The following is a 19,607-nucleotide window of genomic DNA, read 5'->3' on the forward strand; positions in this document are numbered from 1 at the left end:
CGAAGAACATTCCTCAGAATACATCAGCGGCTACGAGAACATGGGAGCTTTACACATTGTTCCAGGACGGGAAGGCCAAGGACAGTACGTACTCCTGAATTAGAAGAACGCGTACTACAGACAGTGGACGAAAACCCAGGAACGAGCACAAGACGTGTGGGACTTGCCGAACGCGTATCCAATGCTCTCGTATGGCACATTCTCCATGAACAGCAGTTGTACCCATCACATCTGCAACGTGTCCAACCTCTGCCCTCCCACAGACTTTCCGACGAAAATGCAGTTTTGTCATTGGCTTCGCAGATAAATTACTGGCAATCCTCATTTCACTGATGACGTCCTATTTACTGATGAAGCACAATTCACCCGGAATGGCATTGTTAATTTTCACAATTCTCATGTATGGGCCCCTAAGAATCCACATGCAATAGTGGAGTTAGGACATCAGCGTAGGTTTTCCTTAAATGTGTGGGTAGGACTCTTAGGTGATCAGCTCGTAAGACCATTCTTTCTTCCTAATGCATTAACTGCAGTCTCATATTTGGATTTTTCTCCAACACGGTTCGCTGCTTCTACTCGAAGATATACCTCTCGATAGGCGTCAGCGACTGTGGTTTATGCATGACGGAGCGCCAGCACATCTCTAATTGTGTCAGAGAACATTTACATGCCCAATTCGGACGAAAGTGGATAGGACGTGGGGTTCCTATTGCTAGGCCACCGCGCTCCCCGGACTTAAACCCTTTAGATTTCTTTCTTTGGTGCCATGTGAAATCGCAAGTTTATTTTACCCCTGTTGCAACATTAGAAGACCTTCGAGAAAGGGTGGAACAATGGTGCGGACATATTTAACAGGATGCCAACATGTTATCACGAGTACGTGGATCTTTGCGAAAACGAGTACGAGCATGCATTCGCAAGAATGGACGATACCTCCAACATTTACTTTAATGATAGAGGGACGTTTATTTCTCATGCATCTCTTCTGTGGTTACACATCTGGGTATTTACTGTTTACCTTATGATTAATACTGTACACATTACCAAAATGATTATTTCTGTTTGTTGATATGGAGAAACACGACATGTCAATCATTTTTTGCTTGTTGTAATACACTTACGCGTTTAACATGCGGAATGTTTCAGATTCGCCTCCCACATACTCAAATGTTGTCATGCTTTTCCCATTGTAATCCAGTTTGCGGATATTCGTTACGTTAACTGCTTAGAACATAATGCTTCATCAGTGCCTTGCATACCGTTTGCTTTACCTAAGTGCTGCCACACTTGTACATATGCATTAGTTGTCGGAATTCTTCCTGGAGCAATTTTGAACGTACATCACCACACTTCGATTACCTCTCTCATTTCCTGCTGGTTATGCAACCACACACGGCACATAAACATTGTCCACCATTTTGTATCTTTTCGAGCTTTCGACCTGGTACCACGACTTATGAATTACTGGTGGATAGACTCGCCCTCGATGTTCATTTCGAGCCCCCTTTCCTTAGACAATTTTCCGGGAATCCCTCCGTTTCTTTGGGGAATCCCTTGCGCGCGCATTGCAGAGTTATCAATCATGCATTTCTGCATAGCGCGTGTGTGACTTCGATAGTTATTCATTGGACCGCCCTCTGTCCGATTCATACTTTTTGAGATATTCGTCTCTAAACTTCATTTTCCCACACTTTCGACAGCCCCTATCTCCGTTACGAAGCGTTTGCGGACACATGTTTACTAAGACTTTTTTGTTAGTTTTGGCATGTACTGTCTACGGTTTAATTTATGACCATTACTTATTAAACACCCTGCATAATGACAGGGGTGCCAACTTGGAATCAAAACTCCAATTGTGACAGTTGGAACGGAACAGAAAGATGTGCACATACTTCAGGAGGTGATTCGTCACATCGAAAGAAGACAAAAAGTCCTCTTGCATGTTGTCGAATTCCGCGACGTGTACGACTGACAGGGAGTGCCAATTTGGAATCGATACTCGAATCCTGACAATTGGAACGGAATAGAAAATGTGCACATCAATGCATCATGCAAGAAACTTCTGACTTCTTTAGATGTAACGAATTACCTGCCGAAGTATGTGCACACCTTTCTATTCTGTTCCAATTGCTTGTGTTCGAGTTTCGATTCCAAGTTGACAGCCCTATCAGTCGTACACGACGCGGAATTCGATAGCATACAACAGGACTTTTTATCTTATTTTGATGTTACGAATCACTTCCCGAAGTATGCGCACATCTTTCTGTTCCGTTCCAACTGTCACAATTGGAGTTTTGATTCTAAGTTGGCACCCCTGTCACTCTTACACGATGCGGAATTCAACAACAGGCAAGGAGACTTTTTGTCTTCTTTTGAAGTCAAGAATCATCTCCCGGAGTTCGTGCTGCACATCTTTAAGTTTCACCACACTTAAAAATGAACATCAGTAAAAATACTATGCTGGTCTGTTGAACCATTTTTTAATATTATATAATATTTGACATATCCTTCTCTCAAATAACTTTTAAACTTCAGACAATACATTTCTATATTTATTAGTGATGTTTCATTTTAAGCTTGGGGCTTTTATTCATCATGAATAATAATTTTGAGTGTTTAGTGTTTTCATACAAACTAATAATTTCGAAAGAGTATTTAGTGGATGAAATTATATTACATCAAAGATTTAGGGGGTGAAGGGGAATGTTTACAGCGTATTTACAATAGACAAGTGGTAAAATATACATATATATCATTACATAAGAAGAAAGATAAAAGAACTAACATCTGGAAAATATGATTTCGTAGGCATATTTCGATACTTGGTAGTTACCTGAAAATTGAAAATACATATTCAGCCAATGATTCTAGGGCGTGATCAAACATTTCCATAAACAGTGAAAATTCCAAGGTTTAAAAGTTATTGTAGAGAGGGGTGTGTCAAAAGGCTGTGCGAAGTAGCATATTAATGCAAAAGCAAATATATTGAAGTGAGGATTAGGGAACATACGAAGGACTGGAAAATTAATGAAAATATTGATTCAGGTTTATCATAGCATTTCGTAGAGAACGAAAAAAAAAAAAAAAAAAAAAAAAAAAAAGAATCAGAACAATACAAATACAAATACTTTTGAATCATTTTATACTTTGACGAGGAATTCTAGACTAAATGTCGACACAGGCAAACCTTAAGCGTATCTCAACATCGTAAAATTATATGAAAGTCAACAATAGTGCTTCAGTAACGTGAGTTTTAGGTATAATTTTGAGTTGATTATATTGACTAAATAGATAATCAAAATAAAACCTAATGAATGTTAATTATTTTGTTAGCTATTTGAAAAGTTTATTATAGACATTAAACGGGGAGGTTTTCATCGCTTCTGTAAATCTTAAATATTCGTTTCCGCACTTTTTAATTAAAAAAAAAAAAAAAATCAAACACAAGAGGTAGAAAAAATCTTTAGTAAAGAGTTTGCAGCATATATATATATATATATTAAAAATAACATGGTACACTTTTAAACTTAATCTTTCAAGATATATTACGTATGAAGAAGGTTCTTTCGGATTTTAACCGTACACAGAGAAAGACGATAACATGGTACTTGAAAGTCTATATCAGCAGTAATAACTTGTCTCCAAGTTTTGGTCAGTCTCTGAATTCAACAGTGGTAATTGAGCAGAGCATGGGAGCAAAGAATTCGTCACCTAGTCGAGAGTTCCCGTAGACGGTTGTCTAACTAATAAAATAAATGATAATCCGATGATGTTCGGAGAGGTGGCAGATATAATATAATAGTGGCACTTGTTAATCAAGTTGGATAAATTTGACGCGGGTGCCGTAGTAATAGGTGGTTTCTCATGCTCCTTAAGCAGAATAACCCTCCTGCGATTCACAGCCATTGGCTCCTTAGGGTTCAGCTTTTCATGCACAGGTTATAATTTCTACGAGTACACAATGGCATTGATCATCTGGCCAGGTCTCAGTAGTTTGCAATGCATTACACCACGGTCAGTCAATCAAACAGAGTATGGCCTTTCATTGATCTAGTAGTGCTGTTGGTTATTTGGAAATTAGTTGTGTTGTCAATCAGTGAATTTGATTTGGAATTCAAGGTCCCTTTCAGCAGCAAAGATATATATGAGTTTGGACCTACAGCTTAACATGGGATTCAAACCACATGAACTCCCGCTGGGAGTCGAACGCGGGTCTCTTTCACCAAAGGCACGTATGCTAACCGCTTACCCATGAGGAATCTCTGTCAATCAATGAAGACGGCGCCGTGAGGTATGAATGAAACATCTGCTTGGGAATACTTTTTTCAATGTTGAAACATATCTTAATATATAAGCTAGAGAATTGCTATTACAGTAGCAAAATCATTTTTCAGGTAGCTAATCAAAGAAAAAAATAATTCATCCTAAAAATTATAAACTTGTTTGAATATTTATAAGCAATAAGAAAAAATTTCAGACGAAGACATTAAAAGGTGGATTGATCAGTTTTAAACATCTTTATTCCCTTTAAAATATCAAATCACGTATCACTCGGATACCTTCACTTTGTGTTTATATTGTATTTGTAGATTTTTTTAAGCAGTATGTAGCAGTTTAAAAACTCCTCTGTATAAAAGGGACGATATCTTGGTAAATAGCTTTATTTGGAGTAAATCAGATTTGAGACTCTCTTCGCCTGTCATGTTCAATTTTGTGTATAATCAGGGTGTCTATCGGTCACGAAAGTCAGGAAAAAGTCACAAAATCAAAGTGGTCATGAAAGTCAAAAAATTTAACTTTTGGGTCACAATTTTTTTAATCTGTACAAATATAAGTACATACTGGAAAATTTTGTTCTATAAAATGTCAAAATTCACTACCAAAAATGTCTGTGGCCGGCTTTAGACGCTAGCAAATCGCAAGCAAAATATGCTTCTGTCGCATGCATGAAAATTCGGCCTAATTCGCACCCAAATTCGCTCTGGAAAATGTTACGAAATTTTATGGTTTGGTAAAGAAAAAGTTACGAAATTTCATTTTGGAATTTTAGTAGACACCCTGATAATGCAGAAGCCGATAAAAAATAATAATGAAGTTCCGTATAAAACAAATTGACGGTATACTTCGTTTACCTGCAACTATCATGTTTGACAAAAGAGTAACTCAGTGGGAGCTCATATGTTCAGATCCCACTTTCAGTTCTACATCCAAGTCTCATACAGCTTCGCATCTGAAACGAGACGGTATACTCCAAAACAACCAACCAGGAACTTGAGACCAATTGGGAAACAGTTGATTTTGTTGTAATTTGTATACAGTTTCTGAACTATCTTACACGCCAATACTTTTTGGAATGTTCAGTGGATTGTTGTATACAGATGTGAGTATTGGCCTGTCGTTTCAATTTGCATGAGCTATCATTGGGAAGGTTCCCAAATGGTTCCAATGCAATTCCTAATCATTAGTTTCTTGCCACGTCCTAGTTTCCTGGATACAGATTCCACTTATTTAACAATATATTTTTCATTAACTCTAGACATGTTTGTTTAATATTGTGATCATGTACATATCTTCTTTTTTTGTGCCATTCATTAGATTTGGATATGTATTCTTCAGTTCAAATCAAAATATATTGTAAAACTTTGTCCCATATAGGTATAGGTAGAGCATTTAATAAAAAGAGGTTCGGAATCGATCTCCCACTACCAGTTTTATTATAAAACTTCCACTATAAAAGTATTTTCACAAAATACTATACAAAATAATCTCTCTAATATGAAAGGTTAGAAATAGGTAGTCTTTGACCGTAAGGTCGCAGACAGGATCTCCACAGAGCCCCGTAGCAGGCTAAGCAGAGGGGAATTAAGGAACCAATGCTCCGTAGCAAGCAGAGGCGGGTTAAGTGGCCAACAGAGCCCCGTACCAGGCTAAGCGGCTGAGGTTAGGATTCCCGGACAGAGCCCCGTAGCAGGCTAAGCCAAGAGATAGGATAGGTGTAGTCCCGTAGCAGACTAGAGGCCTGGGGTTAGGTTACTCCAAAAAACCCGTAGCAGACTAGAGGAGGGTCACCAGAATACTGGTATCGAGTTGTCTTCATCCATCCAATTTATAGGGTTCCTTGGATGGCGGTGGCGCTGCTGCTCCGATGTCGTCTTCTGTTCCGTGGGAGGGGCCAGAAGCCGTCGTCTGCATGTGACTGTAGATCCCTCTGGTGGGAGATCCTCTTGCCGAACCATGTGGTGGTATTTGTAAACACTGACATGTGGAATTGTTTATTTACAACATCACATGGGATATTACAATATATAGTTTTACCGTATGGAATATATTATAAAGAAATTAATACATACTAGTTAAATAGTTGTGAAAAGAATTAGTGTATAACCTTCTCAGTTTTGGATGCGATGTACGAGGGTTGTTACAAGAGTTCTAAGGCTATCTATAAACGGAGTAGCAGAGAGTCTATGGATGGTGTTACTTTTTACCATAGTCCCTTGACAAGTCAACACATTTTGCTCATCGATGTTCAAGAGTGTTAATGTCACTGATAAAAAATGATTTGCCAAAGAGGTATAAAATTTCATTACGGCATGCATGACGTCATTATCAGTGTCAAAATGAGTACGTTCTAACTTCTTTTGAGCTTCGGAAAGAAACGAAAGTCAGAAGGTGCCAAATCAGGCGAATAAGGTGGGTGGGGGGCATCTGTATCCGCAATCGAGAATTGCTGCCATTACGATGACTGACTTGTGGCTAGGGGCGTTGTCTTGATGAAGAAGCAGACCTGCTGTCAGTTTCCTACGACGCTTCTGCTGAATATTACCACGCAGCTGTCGTAGAAGACCTGCATAGTACTCTTCAGTCACTATTCGCCTCTTTGGAAGATAATCCACTGTCACTATCTCTTCCGAATCCCAGAAAACTGTAGCTATCACTTTTCCAGCTAAGGGTACTGACTTGGCCCTTTTCGGAGGGGGCAGGGGTGAGGGTGTTTTCACTGCTTAGAACTTTGTTTGGACTCTGGTTGCTAATGGTGGAACCAAGTCTCATCTACTGTTACGAATCGAGTGCGAAATGCATGTGGATTTGCTGGAAGATGTGAAGATTGTCCCTTGAAATGTTGGATCTGGTGAGCCTTTGATCAGGTATCAAAAGTTTTGGCACCCATTTCGCGGAAACCTTGCTCATTCCCAGTGCTGGGTGATAATTCGGTCAACGTTTGCAGTAAATAAGTCCACTGTCTGGGCAATCTGCCTGATGGTCATTCGTTGATCATTCATGATTTCATGCACTTTGTCAATGTTCTTCTGGGTTACGGACTTTCTTGATCAAGTGTCATCTTCAATGGAGGTTCTCCCCCTCTTAAATTCGGCTGCCCATTTTTTGATTGTGGGATATGAAGGGGCACTATCACCATAAGTAGCAAGCATGTCGGCGTGGGTCTGCGGCTTTAAACCTTTCTTATGGAGATATTCAATAACAGCTGTCGCCTTCAATTTCTCAATTCGGTCACAGTTTGTTCACTCTTCTGTCTTTCGTAACCTGTAACAACACGATGAACGTCGATATTAATACCAAATTTGGTTTGACATCGTAGGAAGATTCAATAAATACGGTCTAAAAGTATTATATGTCTCGTTGTAATATTTCTTGGTTAGGCTTAGAATTTATTTATGTAAATTCTTGTATCTGTAGAAAAGCATATCGTATGAAGAAACATTGAACAACTGGCAATGGCATACAGGTAATATAAATGTAAAGATATCTTTATAATAGTGGAGTGTATAACTTAAAAATAAGGAAGTAAAATGAATGCAACATATAGTAAAAATAAATGTAATCCTTATCGTTTTGTTTCTATTTCAGAGAATCTTTGAAAAGGCCGTATTTTTGTAACGTGTGCAGTAGTGCATTTTCATTAAAATCAGCATTAAAGCGACATATAAGGATACATGAAAATAGTAATAGCTATCCTTGTTTATATTGCAATCGAAGTTTTACAGAAGAGTCAAGTTTGGTCATACATATCAAAATTCATACAGATAAAAGTCCATTTTCATGTGATTTATGCAAGAAGAGTTTTCCAAAGATTGGACAATTGAAGCTGCATATGCGAACACACACAGGCGAAAGACCATTCATTTGTACCGAATGTGGCAAGGGGTTTTCTTGTCGTGGCAATTTAAAAACACACATAATGCGACACAATAACGAAAGACCATATGAATGTGATCATTGTAACGAGCGATTTCTGGAAGTCGCTGAACTAAGAATGCATATTAGACGACACACAGGAGAAAAACCATTTGTGTGTGAATACTGTAGCAAGTCATTTACTCGTCCAAAAATCTTAAAAGAGCACAGAAGAATACATACTGGAGAAAAACCCTACAGTTGTAGTTATTGCCAGAAAAGATTTTCCCGCTCTACGCATATGAAAGCTCATGTGAGAACACACACAGGAGAAAAACCTTATACTTGTAAACATTGCGACAAAACATTCGCATTTTTAAGTGGAATGAATGCACACGTAGCAAGATATCATACAAATGTGAAACCTGATAAAAAGTGTGCTCTAAACCTTCATAAATGAAAGTTCATTTACGGATATATATGGCTGAAAAACCATATACGTTTATGATTGTAATAGAAATTTTGAAAAATATTCTAGATTTTAGACTACTTGAGACGTTACAGGGCGAAAAATAGCACAAATGCTTGTTATCTACAAACACCAAGTAGCAATGTTGCGAATGTGTCCAAGCTCAGGAAATGTACGGCAGGATGTGACGTCAACAGCGCCCTCGGTTCGGTACGTGCAGCAATATCGCGAGAGCGCGGTTTGTGTAGCACTTAGGTAATGTGACGTGGACACAAAACCTATGGGCAAGCATCACTATGACTAATGGACGTCAAAGGGCGCCATATAAACAGACGAATACATGTAATGTATACCAAGATCGCATTGTCGGTATAGGGGAAGGCAGGGGGTAACATATGAAGCTTATCAGGAAAGTAAAGATACAAACACATTTGCACGTTAGGAGGGATTCATACGATGAGGATTGTAAGTGATTCGTCAGTGCTGTGCTAGGTCTTGTGCGAGAAGCGCGCAACAATGAGATCAGGGAAAAAGTCAAAACAAGTACATTCAGATATCCGATTTTTAAGATTCTGGAGCACAAAAACTTGTTCTGCTTTTGAACAAATAGTTGGATAGTGGTGGCACTTACGTGGAGAAATAGCCCCTATAGCAATATAGTTTTCTTTGCGTCAAATATATTGGATATATAATCGCCTGGTATCGGGTCGCTGTTCGGGTATCATTTATTTATATAACTGTTTTCCTGGGTCTGTCCTCCGTGGTCCTACCAATGAATATGTTCCGGATACCTGGACTTACCTGGGTAAGGCGTTGAAGGACATCTAAAAGGGATTACAAAATTACCTTTAAATTGCCTGCTGGTCTCAATAATGAGATGGGTATTTAGGCACCGAGAGGTTCGAATGTCTCGTCTCGAAAACCTCACGGACCATCAGACGGTCACTCAGACCACAACGCACACAAACATCACTTATACACACAACAAAAACACACTGGATTAAACGACACTATGCTTATTTATTAAAATACTATTTAAAGAAAAAAAATAACGGATTAGAAAAATAATCACAACACTCAACACTGCATATGTATAATTATTTCTTTTAATAAAATCATACTTGACTTTCTCACTATACTTTAGCCCTTTGTCACTTTATATATTAGGGTTGAAGATTAAGATAATGATTCCATTAGATCTATTTTTCTCACACCATTAATGCACTTGGGGGATTAGCACTGAGGAAAAGTCGCCAGGATAATCCCACGAAGTAATATAGTTGCTGTTCCAAACAATCCTCAAATGTCGACGTTAATCCTCAGTAAAAATAGGTAGTCTTTAAAGTGGAATGACAATGTTGGAGGGCGCGTTTATAACTTATATGCACAAGGTGTGTGAACCTGGGTTTCACTGATTGGGACTAGCTAATAACGTATACGAGCACAACATTATACTTGATGCTCGACGCGACGTGCGTGGTTGCTGCCTCGAAACGTGGAGTAACACTCCTCGAACTTAGAGGTTCGAGATACAAGCTGCATTGATGGACTGATCAATGTTGGCAGTTCATTTTCAAAAGCACTCAGGTTAAATCACCTGTATCTACATGTAAAAAGAATATAAAAAAAAGAGTTGACGTTAATTTTAGTCCACTGGCCACAACGCACAAGACATCGCGATAATTTGACTGTGGGAACATTTAGATAACGAACTGCTAAAGCGATGTGGCTGGCGTCTCCTTGGTGCTCAGACACTTAGTTTGCTTTAGATCGCAGTATTTTCATAAATGATTGGAAGATATACTGAATTCAGTTTCAAATAACCATAGAACATAGTTTTTGCATATTACTAAGTTAGGGAGAAACACTGAGAAGTTTCGTTGCTCACTGAAATGTTTTCACCACAAAGCAACATTTTAAATATATATATGAATAGACTATAAAGACTTCTTTGTTCAATTGCGTGGGAAAGAAGCAATTCCCACCGAAGAAAGAACTTATTTGCGTCGCGGAATAAAGTATAAATCGAAAAAATAATTACAGTCTTTTCAAAATATACAGAGCGTCCACAAAAATACTTCTATAAGCTGGTGACGGTTATATATATTTTATATTTTGTTTGTATCTTTGCTGACGAGCATCGTATATCTTGTTCGCATAGCTGTGAGAGACCATATAACGTTGCTTACAGTGTCGGCTGGACGCTGAAGCACGGTAATTATTACGGACTTGTCTGTGTCGATGGTTTGATGCCATCTGGTAAACACAGGACTGATGGCACGCATATCTGTGCCGCCATGCATTGACCTAGAATTACAAATGCTTCAGGCTGCAATACATACTAACACCGTCGCTGGTGTGCTAGGTAGAGATCGTCGTCTTTGACGTTCCGCTTTATTGTGTCCAATACTGATAGCGGCATACACGTTAGACGATATCGTTGTAAGCCCAATTTGCCAGCATGTGTCGTCGAATGTCATGCAGCCAAATTGCAGGTCTGATGATGTGATGCGCCATTGTGTTAACACGTTGACTCTCGGCTACTACGCATTGAGAATAACCACTAATCACTACATTAGATAAGCTGTAAAGCCTGAGGTCACATCCTTACCCCAGATAACTCTGGACGCCATAATTCAACAGGTCAATGGTTGACTATATATGTATCCTGTATGTTAAACTTTCTTCAGGGAACGACGGGTATCGCTGCTTCCCTAACCTTCACCTAATGCGGTACCCATCGAACATGTGGGGTATGGTTGTTCGGTACCCCTTCCAGCATACAGTATCGATGCTTGTGGATTCGTATACAAGAAACCTAAGAAGCAATTCCTCAGGTACATGTCGAGCGCGTTTGATTCAGTATAGAGGCTCTGATTGCAGACATGGAAGTATCACGCCATACTGATTTATCATTGTTAGAAGTTCTGTACAGGTCTGTAATTGTAATCATTTTTGTCTAGTCATATAACGAATATGTGGTATAAATGTCACTCCACTTACGTTTGACTTTCTTGGAGTAGCTGTTTGTACAAGCAGCAGTGTACGTGAAAATCAGATCATTGACTTCCCATGTATGTAACACTTTGCTAGTGTAATTTATGTGAAACAGTGGATTGAACCTTATATGAGATCACAGAAATAGGATAAATATTAAGTGGACTATTTTTCCGTAAGCAACCTTAAATGGTTTGTAAATGGCCAAACAAAGCTTAAACAAGACTCTTGTTTAAGACTGTTTAATGAAAATAACGTCAGCACTTACATAATTTTGTCTTAAATCGAATGGTTTCGTTCAAAATACTTCGTTTCGGTCCTGTTTTAAGCAATCCAATTCAAGAGTGTTCAATAACCATTCAGCGCTCGAGTTCATTGCAGGAAAAAACAGAACAATTATGTTGGCATCGTGGGACAGAGCAGCAGTAGTTAAATCTCTCTTCTTGAATATTTTCCATGTTTATACAGAGAATCCATAAAGTATTCTTACACCTCGTAATTTTGTAAAAATCGCGCCAGTGAATCGCTATTTCATATGGAATGCCTGCAGAAAATAACACTTGCTGCAGTATGGCCCAGGCAATTTATTCCATACAAAATATCCACAACAAAAGTATAATATTTGCTAGAAAAAAATATAAAACAATAAACAATTTTAAGGTCCAAACAAGTATTCGTACACCCAGCATTTCATTGGAAGTGAGCTTGTTTTGGGACGAATCTCGGTTCGCTGGCTGCGCGGGGAAGGAAAGGGTAGGTGTGAGTGACGATAGATGTCTCGTCACTTCGGTCACAACGGTCTTGGCGCACTCACTAAACTGCTGAGCGAATACTACAGTCAACCCTGTCAACATGGGCCGCAAAGGAAAGGAAACGTCACTGGAGGCTCATTCTACGCCTCCACAACAAGTGCAAATCGCTGCGGAAGATATCGGAGCTAGTCGATAGGCCATGGTCAACGGTACAAAGTGTGATAACCGTTTCTGTGTGACAAAATCTCTGCGCAGTAGGAGGAGGACTAGACGACCCCTATCTCTCAGTGAGCAAGACAAGCGCGTCATAGTCCGCGCGATCAAGAAAAAAAAAAAAAAAATAGTGCTCCTAAAGTTGCTGCAGAGCTGGAGCGACTCGGTACCAAGGTGTGCAACGAAACAGTGTGCAAACAGCTACGGGCCGCGGGGTACAGTGGACGGACTGCCCGTAGGAAGTTTAGGTTGATCGAGAAGAATCGGAATAAGCGCCTCGCTTTCGCGAAGGAACACTTGGCAGACACTCCAGAGCAGTGGGAGCACCTTATCTTCTCGGATGAAAGTAAATTAAACATTTTTGGATCAGACGGTAGCTAGAAAGTGTGGCGGCAAAAAAATGCAGAACTTGAACCTCGTAATCTGTTGCCAACAGTGAAGTATGGTGGTGGTAGTGTCCTTGTGTGGGGGTGCATGAGTGCCGCTGGGGGTGGAAACCTACATTTCATTGATGGAATCATGGACCACAAAATGTATATAGACATATTGAAACAAAATTTGGATGCTAGTGCTGCAAAACTAGGACTAGGCAAAAATTGTGTGTTTCAACAGGACAATGACCCCAAGCATAAAGCTCAAACTACTAAGCTGTGGCTTCTGTACAATTGCCCTAAACAATTACATACCTCCCCCCCTCCCAATCTCCTGACATGAACCCAATTGAACATTTGTGGAGTTATCTTGAGAAGCAAATTAGAAAAAGGGTGATTTCTAATGCGTCTGACCTGAAAAATGCTTTGGCAGAGGAGTGGGATAGAATTCCCTCCTCAGTGACTGTTATGTGTGTTTAAAAACGTTCCCAAGAGGCTGCAAGCTTTTATCAAGGCCAACGGTTACCCCACCAGATATTAGAATAGTGAAAACGGGCTGTGATAGTGATGATTTCTGGAAAAAACTATGACTGTACGAATACTTGTTTGTGATCTTAAAACTGATTTATTTTTGTTTTATTATTTTTTCTACCAGATGTTTTATTTTTGCTGTGGATTTTTTGTATCGAATAAATGACCTGTGCCATACTGCAACATGAGCGTTATCTTCATGGGTTTCATGCGAATTAGCGCTGCACTGGCGCGATATTGACAAAATTTCGAGGTGTACGAATACTTTCTGGACTCACTGTATAATGTTCAAGGTGTGTATTATAATAATAATAAAATGATATCCGCACTGAAAGATATTGTGTGCAATTTTTCCGATAGTACACAAGTGCGATAGTGTATACGAATTATGTACTTGCGGTGCATGTATGTCCATAGTTGTTAAAATAGTGCAGGCTAAGAATAGTCAGTCATATTTTTAAAAAATGCTTTGACTTTTCTTACTTTAAATAATTCCGAAGACGTTCTAGACTGTTACAACCGCGGTCTATTCCCGAATAGTTGCTTACAGATTGTTAATATGCGTGCAAACTGATGCACCCCGGAAATCTTTACGTACTATCCTATTATATGCAATTACTTCATCCCCAGAGTCATTCGTAGTGTCTTCGAAATCGTTTCTTACTTTAGAGTTGCATTTATGGGTACAGATTTATTTGACGAGGACTTTCCCGAACGGATATATACCATAGAAACGACTGTGCATAAAACGCAAACCAATTTGAGCTAATGGATACTAAAAAGCGAGAATGCCACCTAACCGAGTCAGGGCAGAAGTGCAGTAGATGGACCCGCGCAGGAGTATGTTCGTAGAGAGTTGTCGCGTGAGCACTTGATATAGCAAAGAACACAAAGGGTAGGAACGCGGAGGTGCGTCTGTAGGGAGCAGGCACATCAGCTACAGTACATATTTATTTATTTTGCGTTCAAGAGACCACAGTATTGTACATTTGTACATGCGGTATAGAACATGTCAAATTCTATTATTGTCTATATAATAAACTACTACTATAGTTCCTTATACATTACATTAGTCTTACAACATGATACATATATATACATAGAAATACCATACCTTATCTATTCATCTACCTGGTTTTATTCGTAGTGCGAGAATCTATAGTTTTTTCTTTACACTATGCTATCTTCATTTAGTATTTAGGAAACACGTATTGAAGATATTTGGTTATAATAGTATATAAATAAATATGACTACTCATGTAATAATAAAATAAAATAAATACCTTACTATTTATTCATACAACAACAAGTTTCTAGCTTGAGCATGTTCATAAAATTCCAAGACAGTATAAAAGCAGTGCTCTTGTAGGTACTTTGTTAGTCTTTGTTTAAAAAGGTGATCAGATTTTGAGTTTCTTATGTTGATGGGTAAGTTGTTGTATTCTTGTATATTTTGGACCTTTTTGGTAAAGTGCTGTATTATGAATGGGAATTGCAAAATCGCTTTTGTTTCTGGTATTGTATGTATGAATGTCACTGTTGCATTTAAGAGACGGTTTCAGGTATTTTCTTATAAAGATTGCCGTTCGTAATATGTAAAGGCAAGGCAGTGGAGAATTTTAAGCTCACGGAATATTCTTTTGCATGTTACTCTTGATTTTGTACCTTTCATGGTTCTCAGTACCCTTTTTTGAATCTTAAAAATTGTCTTACTTTCTGCTGCGTTTCCCCAGTGTATTATTCCATACGTAAGTAGACTCTCAAACTGAATATGATAAATTACTTTTAATGCTGTTATATTGAATGATGTCTTCACACTTTTTAAGTCATAGTGCACTTTACAAAGTTTCTTTTGGAGTACAGATACGTGCCTATCCCACGTTAGTGTATCACTTACCCAAAGTCCTAGAAATTTCGTTGCTTTAACGTTATCTATAAATTTATTTTTAATAGATATGATTGGATTATTTACATTTGTATTTCGAGAGTGATGAAAGTTTATTACTGTAGTTTTATCGGTATTTAATTTTAATTTATTATTTTCAAGCCATGAGTTTAATTCTTCTATTGTATGTTCGATACTAACTTTCATTTTACTGTCAGTGTATTCAGTAATGGGTATCGTCAGCAAACATGGTTGGTTTGGCTGTTTTTATGTAAGCTGGAAGATCACTGATGAAAATTATAAAGAAAGTAGGGCCTAAAATCGAGCCTTGTGGTACCGCGCATTTTATTGGTTTGATGTCAGAGATATATTTGAAACTTGTATCCCGCTGATCCGTGTAATCAATTTCTACGGCTTGATTTCTATCTTCTAAATAACTTTGGAACCATTTATTTACAACTCCTCTTACACCGATATTGTTTAGTTTTTCGAGGAGTATTTGATGCGAAACAAGGTCGAATGCCTTAGTTAAGTCAAAAAAAATGCCAGTACATTTTTTCCTGTCGTCTAATGCATCCCGAATATAATCGAGATAATTAAATATCGCCGTCTCAGTTGACTTTTTGCGTTGGAAACCATTTTGAGCAATGTCTATTATATTATATTTTTCCAAGAAGCTTACTATACGTTTTTGCATAGTTGATTCGATGAATTTTGAGAAGGGCGAAAGTAAGGCAATGGGTCTGTAGTTTTCTACCTTATACCTATCATCTTTTTTATGAATTGGTTTAATTCGTGCTAATTTTAATTTTTGAGGAAACTGTCCTGATGAAAAGGAAAGATTTATAAGATATGTCAAAGGTTCCTCTACATAAGCGAAACTTTTCTTCACTATTGTCATTGGAATGTTATCAAAATCTACGGACCATTTGTCTTTTTGCTTTGCAATAATTTGAGCAACTTCGTTAGGTATTACTGGCTGAAGGAACATCGTTTTTTGTAGCCTATCTTCCGTAGATTTTATTTCGAATTTAGTACCCGTCATACTTTTATTTCCGATTTCAGTAAAATAGTAGTTCATAATATTAGCAACTAGTACTGGGTCAGTTATTTTAGTATCTACATGATTCAATTCAGTGTTTCCTATCTCCCTAGAAAATGCTTTACTATTTGTTTCACTTTTATCATATGTGCAAAGATAATGAGACTGCAACAAACACTTGACATTGCTGTTATCATTTTACCCCTACTTTATCCCTTGTAACCGTTTGATACAAGTAACAATACACGTGTAAACATAAAATACTAGTTTCCTAGATTGTACCGGAATGCTTTGACAGTGGAAGTGTGAATATCCTAGACAATATTCTTTCACATGAATTCACTCTTTTTAAAAGTAAGTTTACTATTATTATGACGGACTATTCTTTACCAGCAGTGTTTAAAATTATAAAGGCAATAATAACAAGTGTGAATATTAACTTGAGAATTTACTATACAAGAATATCAGCTAGGTTAGTGAAGGAAGTCTGACGGAGATATATGAGATATATAAGCGGTAAATGCAGTAGAAAGAAAAGAATAATGTAATTTCTATCATGTTCTTTGCTTGGTTTTACTGTGTTTGACGATCTCTTCTTTAAAACAAAATCTTCGATACTATAGCATAGTGGTAAATAACATTAAAAGATACTCATTACCTCGTGGCATTGATCCACAATTTTTGGAAAACATTCGCGTATTTTTTTCTTGGATTTCATTCTGTCATCCGTACGCAGTTTGAAGAATAAAATAAAAAATCAGAGTACACGGAGCGATTTTGTGTCTATGCAATATTGTACTGTTCTTAACGAAAATTAACCTATCGTACATTTGATGTACTGTACAAGGACCAAAATACTTAGCGAAAATTTGCTAGTGAAACTATACAAATCAACTGACATATTTTCTAAAACGTTTAATGTAATCTATCAAATTGCAAATGCCTGCAGAAATTAGAAAAGAAACGCTAATATGTAATCATTCGCGGTCAAGCAAGATGTAATATCAATACGCAGTTTTACTTTCACATATTTGCATATTTTCTATCACTTGTTTTGGACTCCTGCCTATCAACAAGTGTATAAAACACGATTGAACACTTCTATAATCGCGTATAAAATGTTTCAAATTTATTTGAGAGACTTGATGAATGCTCGTTCGAACGTGTAAATCTGAAGTATTGAATGGTGTAGCACAAGCTGTCTTTGACCATGTACAGTCCGCAGCAAAAAACCTGCAACATGAGCATGTAAGTTTATTGTGAAAGGACGAAGTCTTTTGCTCCAAAATAAGTGTGCAGTTCAGGAATCCTAGGTTTCTCCTGGCGTGATTCGTTCCACTTAGCGTTATGTTGATTCATTGTGCTGTTAGGCGTAGTTTTATAATAAACTTACATGCTCATGTTGCAGGGTTTTTTTTTTTTTTTTTTTTTTTTTTTTCTAGGGACTGTACAAGCCAATTTAGAAATGAAAGCTATCGAGTTTATTGTACAAAAGCTGAAAATATTTTGAAATGCTAGATTGCAAATATACGATATTGTTGAGAAACAATGGCAGGCCTTTGTAATCTTTCTATGTTAAGCCTTCTTAGGCCAAAGTGTCTTTTAAAAGTATGAAATTTAGGTTCTGATTTCACAGAAAACTTTAATTTACGAAAATGAATAAATAAACCCTTTGTTGCGTGTGACAATGTGGAAATTTTCCTAATCTGGCCTCCACATCAAAAAATCACTTTGGTGGCGTGTCTGATATGAACATTTTAATGACGTATGTTTCTGTATGATTAGGTTGTAGATTTTTGCTTTATATGTGTTCATAATTTAGAACCAAAACTGCCTTAATGTATTTCTTGACACCTTGATGTTAAATATTAATGTAATCCTAGTGTCTATGTTATGTCAAATTCAAATACATTTTAATAATAACAATAAATATTATATATGGGATTGCAGATAACTAAAATTGTTTCTTAATTTCACCTGTACTAATTCCAAGTCTAAAATGTAAACTTATATGAAGGGTAAGGGGAAAAAACGAAAAATGTCCATGTGTGTGCTTTGTCCTATCTGTTGTTGACTCTTGATACTATTTGACTGTATCAGCCACGCATGCGTAGATGTAGAAATAGCCACGCATGCGTAGATGTAGAAATGTCCACGTAAAAAGGAGCAAAAGATTTGATTAACCCTCTTCATTTTGTACTTGGTTTCAATATTAAAACGTTGTTTTCTCGAAAATGCAGTTTTGTGACATTCCTTCTTTTTTCCCCTTACCCTTCATATAAAAGAAATTCATACGTGCTGATTTGCTTGTAATCTCGCAAGAAAATAATACATTTATCTGCTCTGAATACTAATAATCTGATGATACCACGATGGAAACACCTGCTTTACTTATGGTTTATAAACTCCTGACAATGAAATGTCCTAAATACTTACATCGTAAATTCACATATCGCTCAGAGATCCTTTCTTATGGCATCTATAATAGTGAAAAAATTAATATACTACAACACAAGCTAAAACAAGTAGAAGAATGTTTCTCTATATTAGGTTCAAGAGCATGGAACGCATTGGGTAAAGCAAAGACCAGCAGGTACTCATCAACGCCTTTAAAATCAATAATAAGTGGTAGATGCTCTAGGGTGCATATTTAAGAGAATAGAACTCACCTTGAATCCGTTGCTGTTTTCTATATTTTGACACGCTCTTGAGCAATTGACACGAACACTTCGAATGGCATCTGGAGTAAATTATTTATATTACTCTTGTTTTTATTCCTGTAATAAGAATTTAGGACAATGGCAGTGGACGAAATGGCAGGGAGTTAATTTAGCAAAATATATAACTCCTAGGGCTCATATTTTAAAGTTTCATCTATTGTGTTTGTTAGTTGGTATTGGTTCTCGATTTAGTCATTTCTGCCTCGAATGTCCAAAGCATATAAATACGGCTAAATTGAACCAAGAGGGTAAATATCAGTTATCCAACTTTTTTCTTAAATTTATTTCTTTGTAACCATCTTCCAATTGATATCTTGGATTTATAACAATTCTAAGTACAAAAAAATATAGATAGAAAGCAAACAAGGTAAGTACAAAACTGAAAGAATGGTTAGCCTACTATTTATTCTTCAATACTAATACATATCATAGTACCGATCTGTAAAATTCTTTTACAGTTACAGGAATGACTTTTTTTTTTCTAATTTCCTATA

General features: G+C 37.4%; 1 protein-coding gene across 4 annotated transcripts in view; it reads left to right on the forward strand.

Moving 5' to 3' along the window:
• LOC145690688 (uncharacterized) overlaps positions 1-18,617 on the forward strand; it is a 53,693-nt gene extending 35,076 nt beyond the window's left edge. For all 4 annotated transcript variants that reach the window (XM_081765842.1, XM_081765844.1, XM_081765843.1 and 1 more), the window contains exon 5: positions 7,867-18,617. In XM_081765842.1, the coding sequence (XP_081621968.1) occupies positions 7,867-8,593 (727 nt within the window). In that variant the 3' untranslated portion in view covers positions 8,594-18,617. The remainder of the gene's footprint in view (positions 1-7,866) is intronic.
• The last annotated feature ends 990 nt before the right edge of the window (positions 18,618-19,607 follow it).

This window comes from Thermobia domestica, chromosome 7, assembly GCF_964235325.1.
Source record: "Thermobia domestica chromosome 7, izTheDome1.hap1.1, whole genome shotgun sequence".
Lineage (NCBI taxonomy): Eukaryota > Metazoa > Arthropoda > Insecta > Zygentoma > Lepismatidae > Thermobia > Thermobia domestica.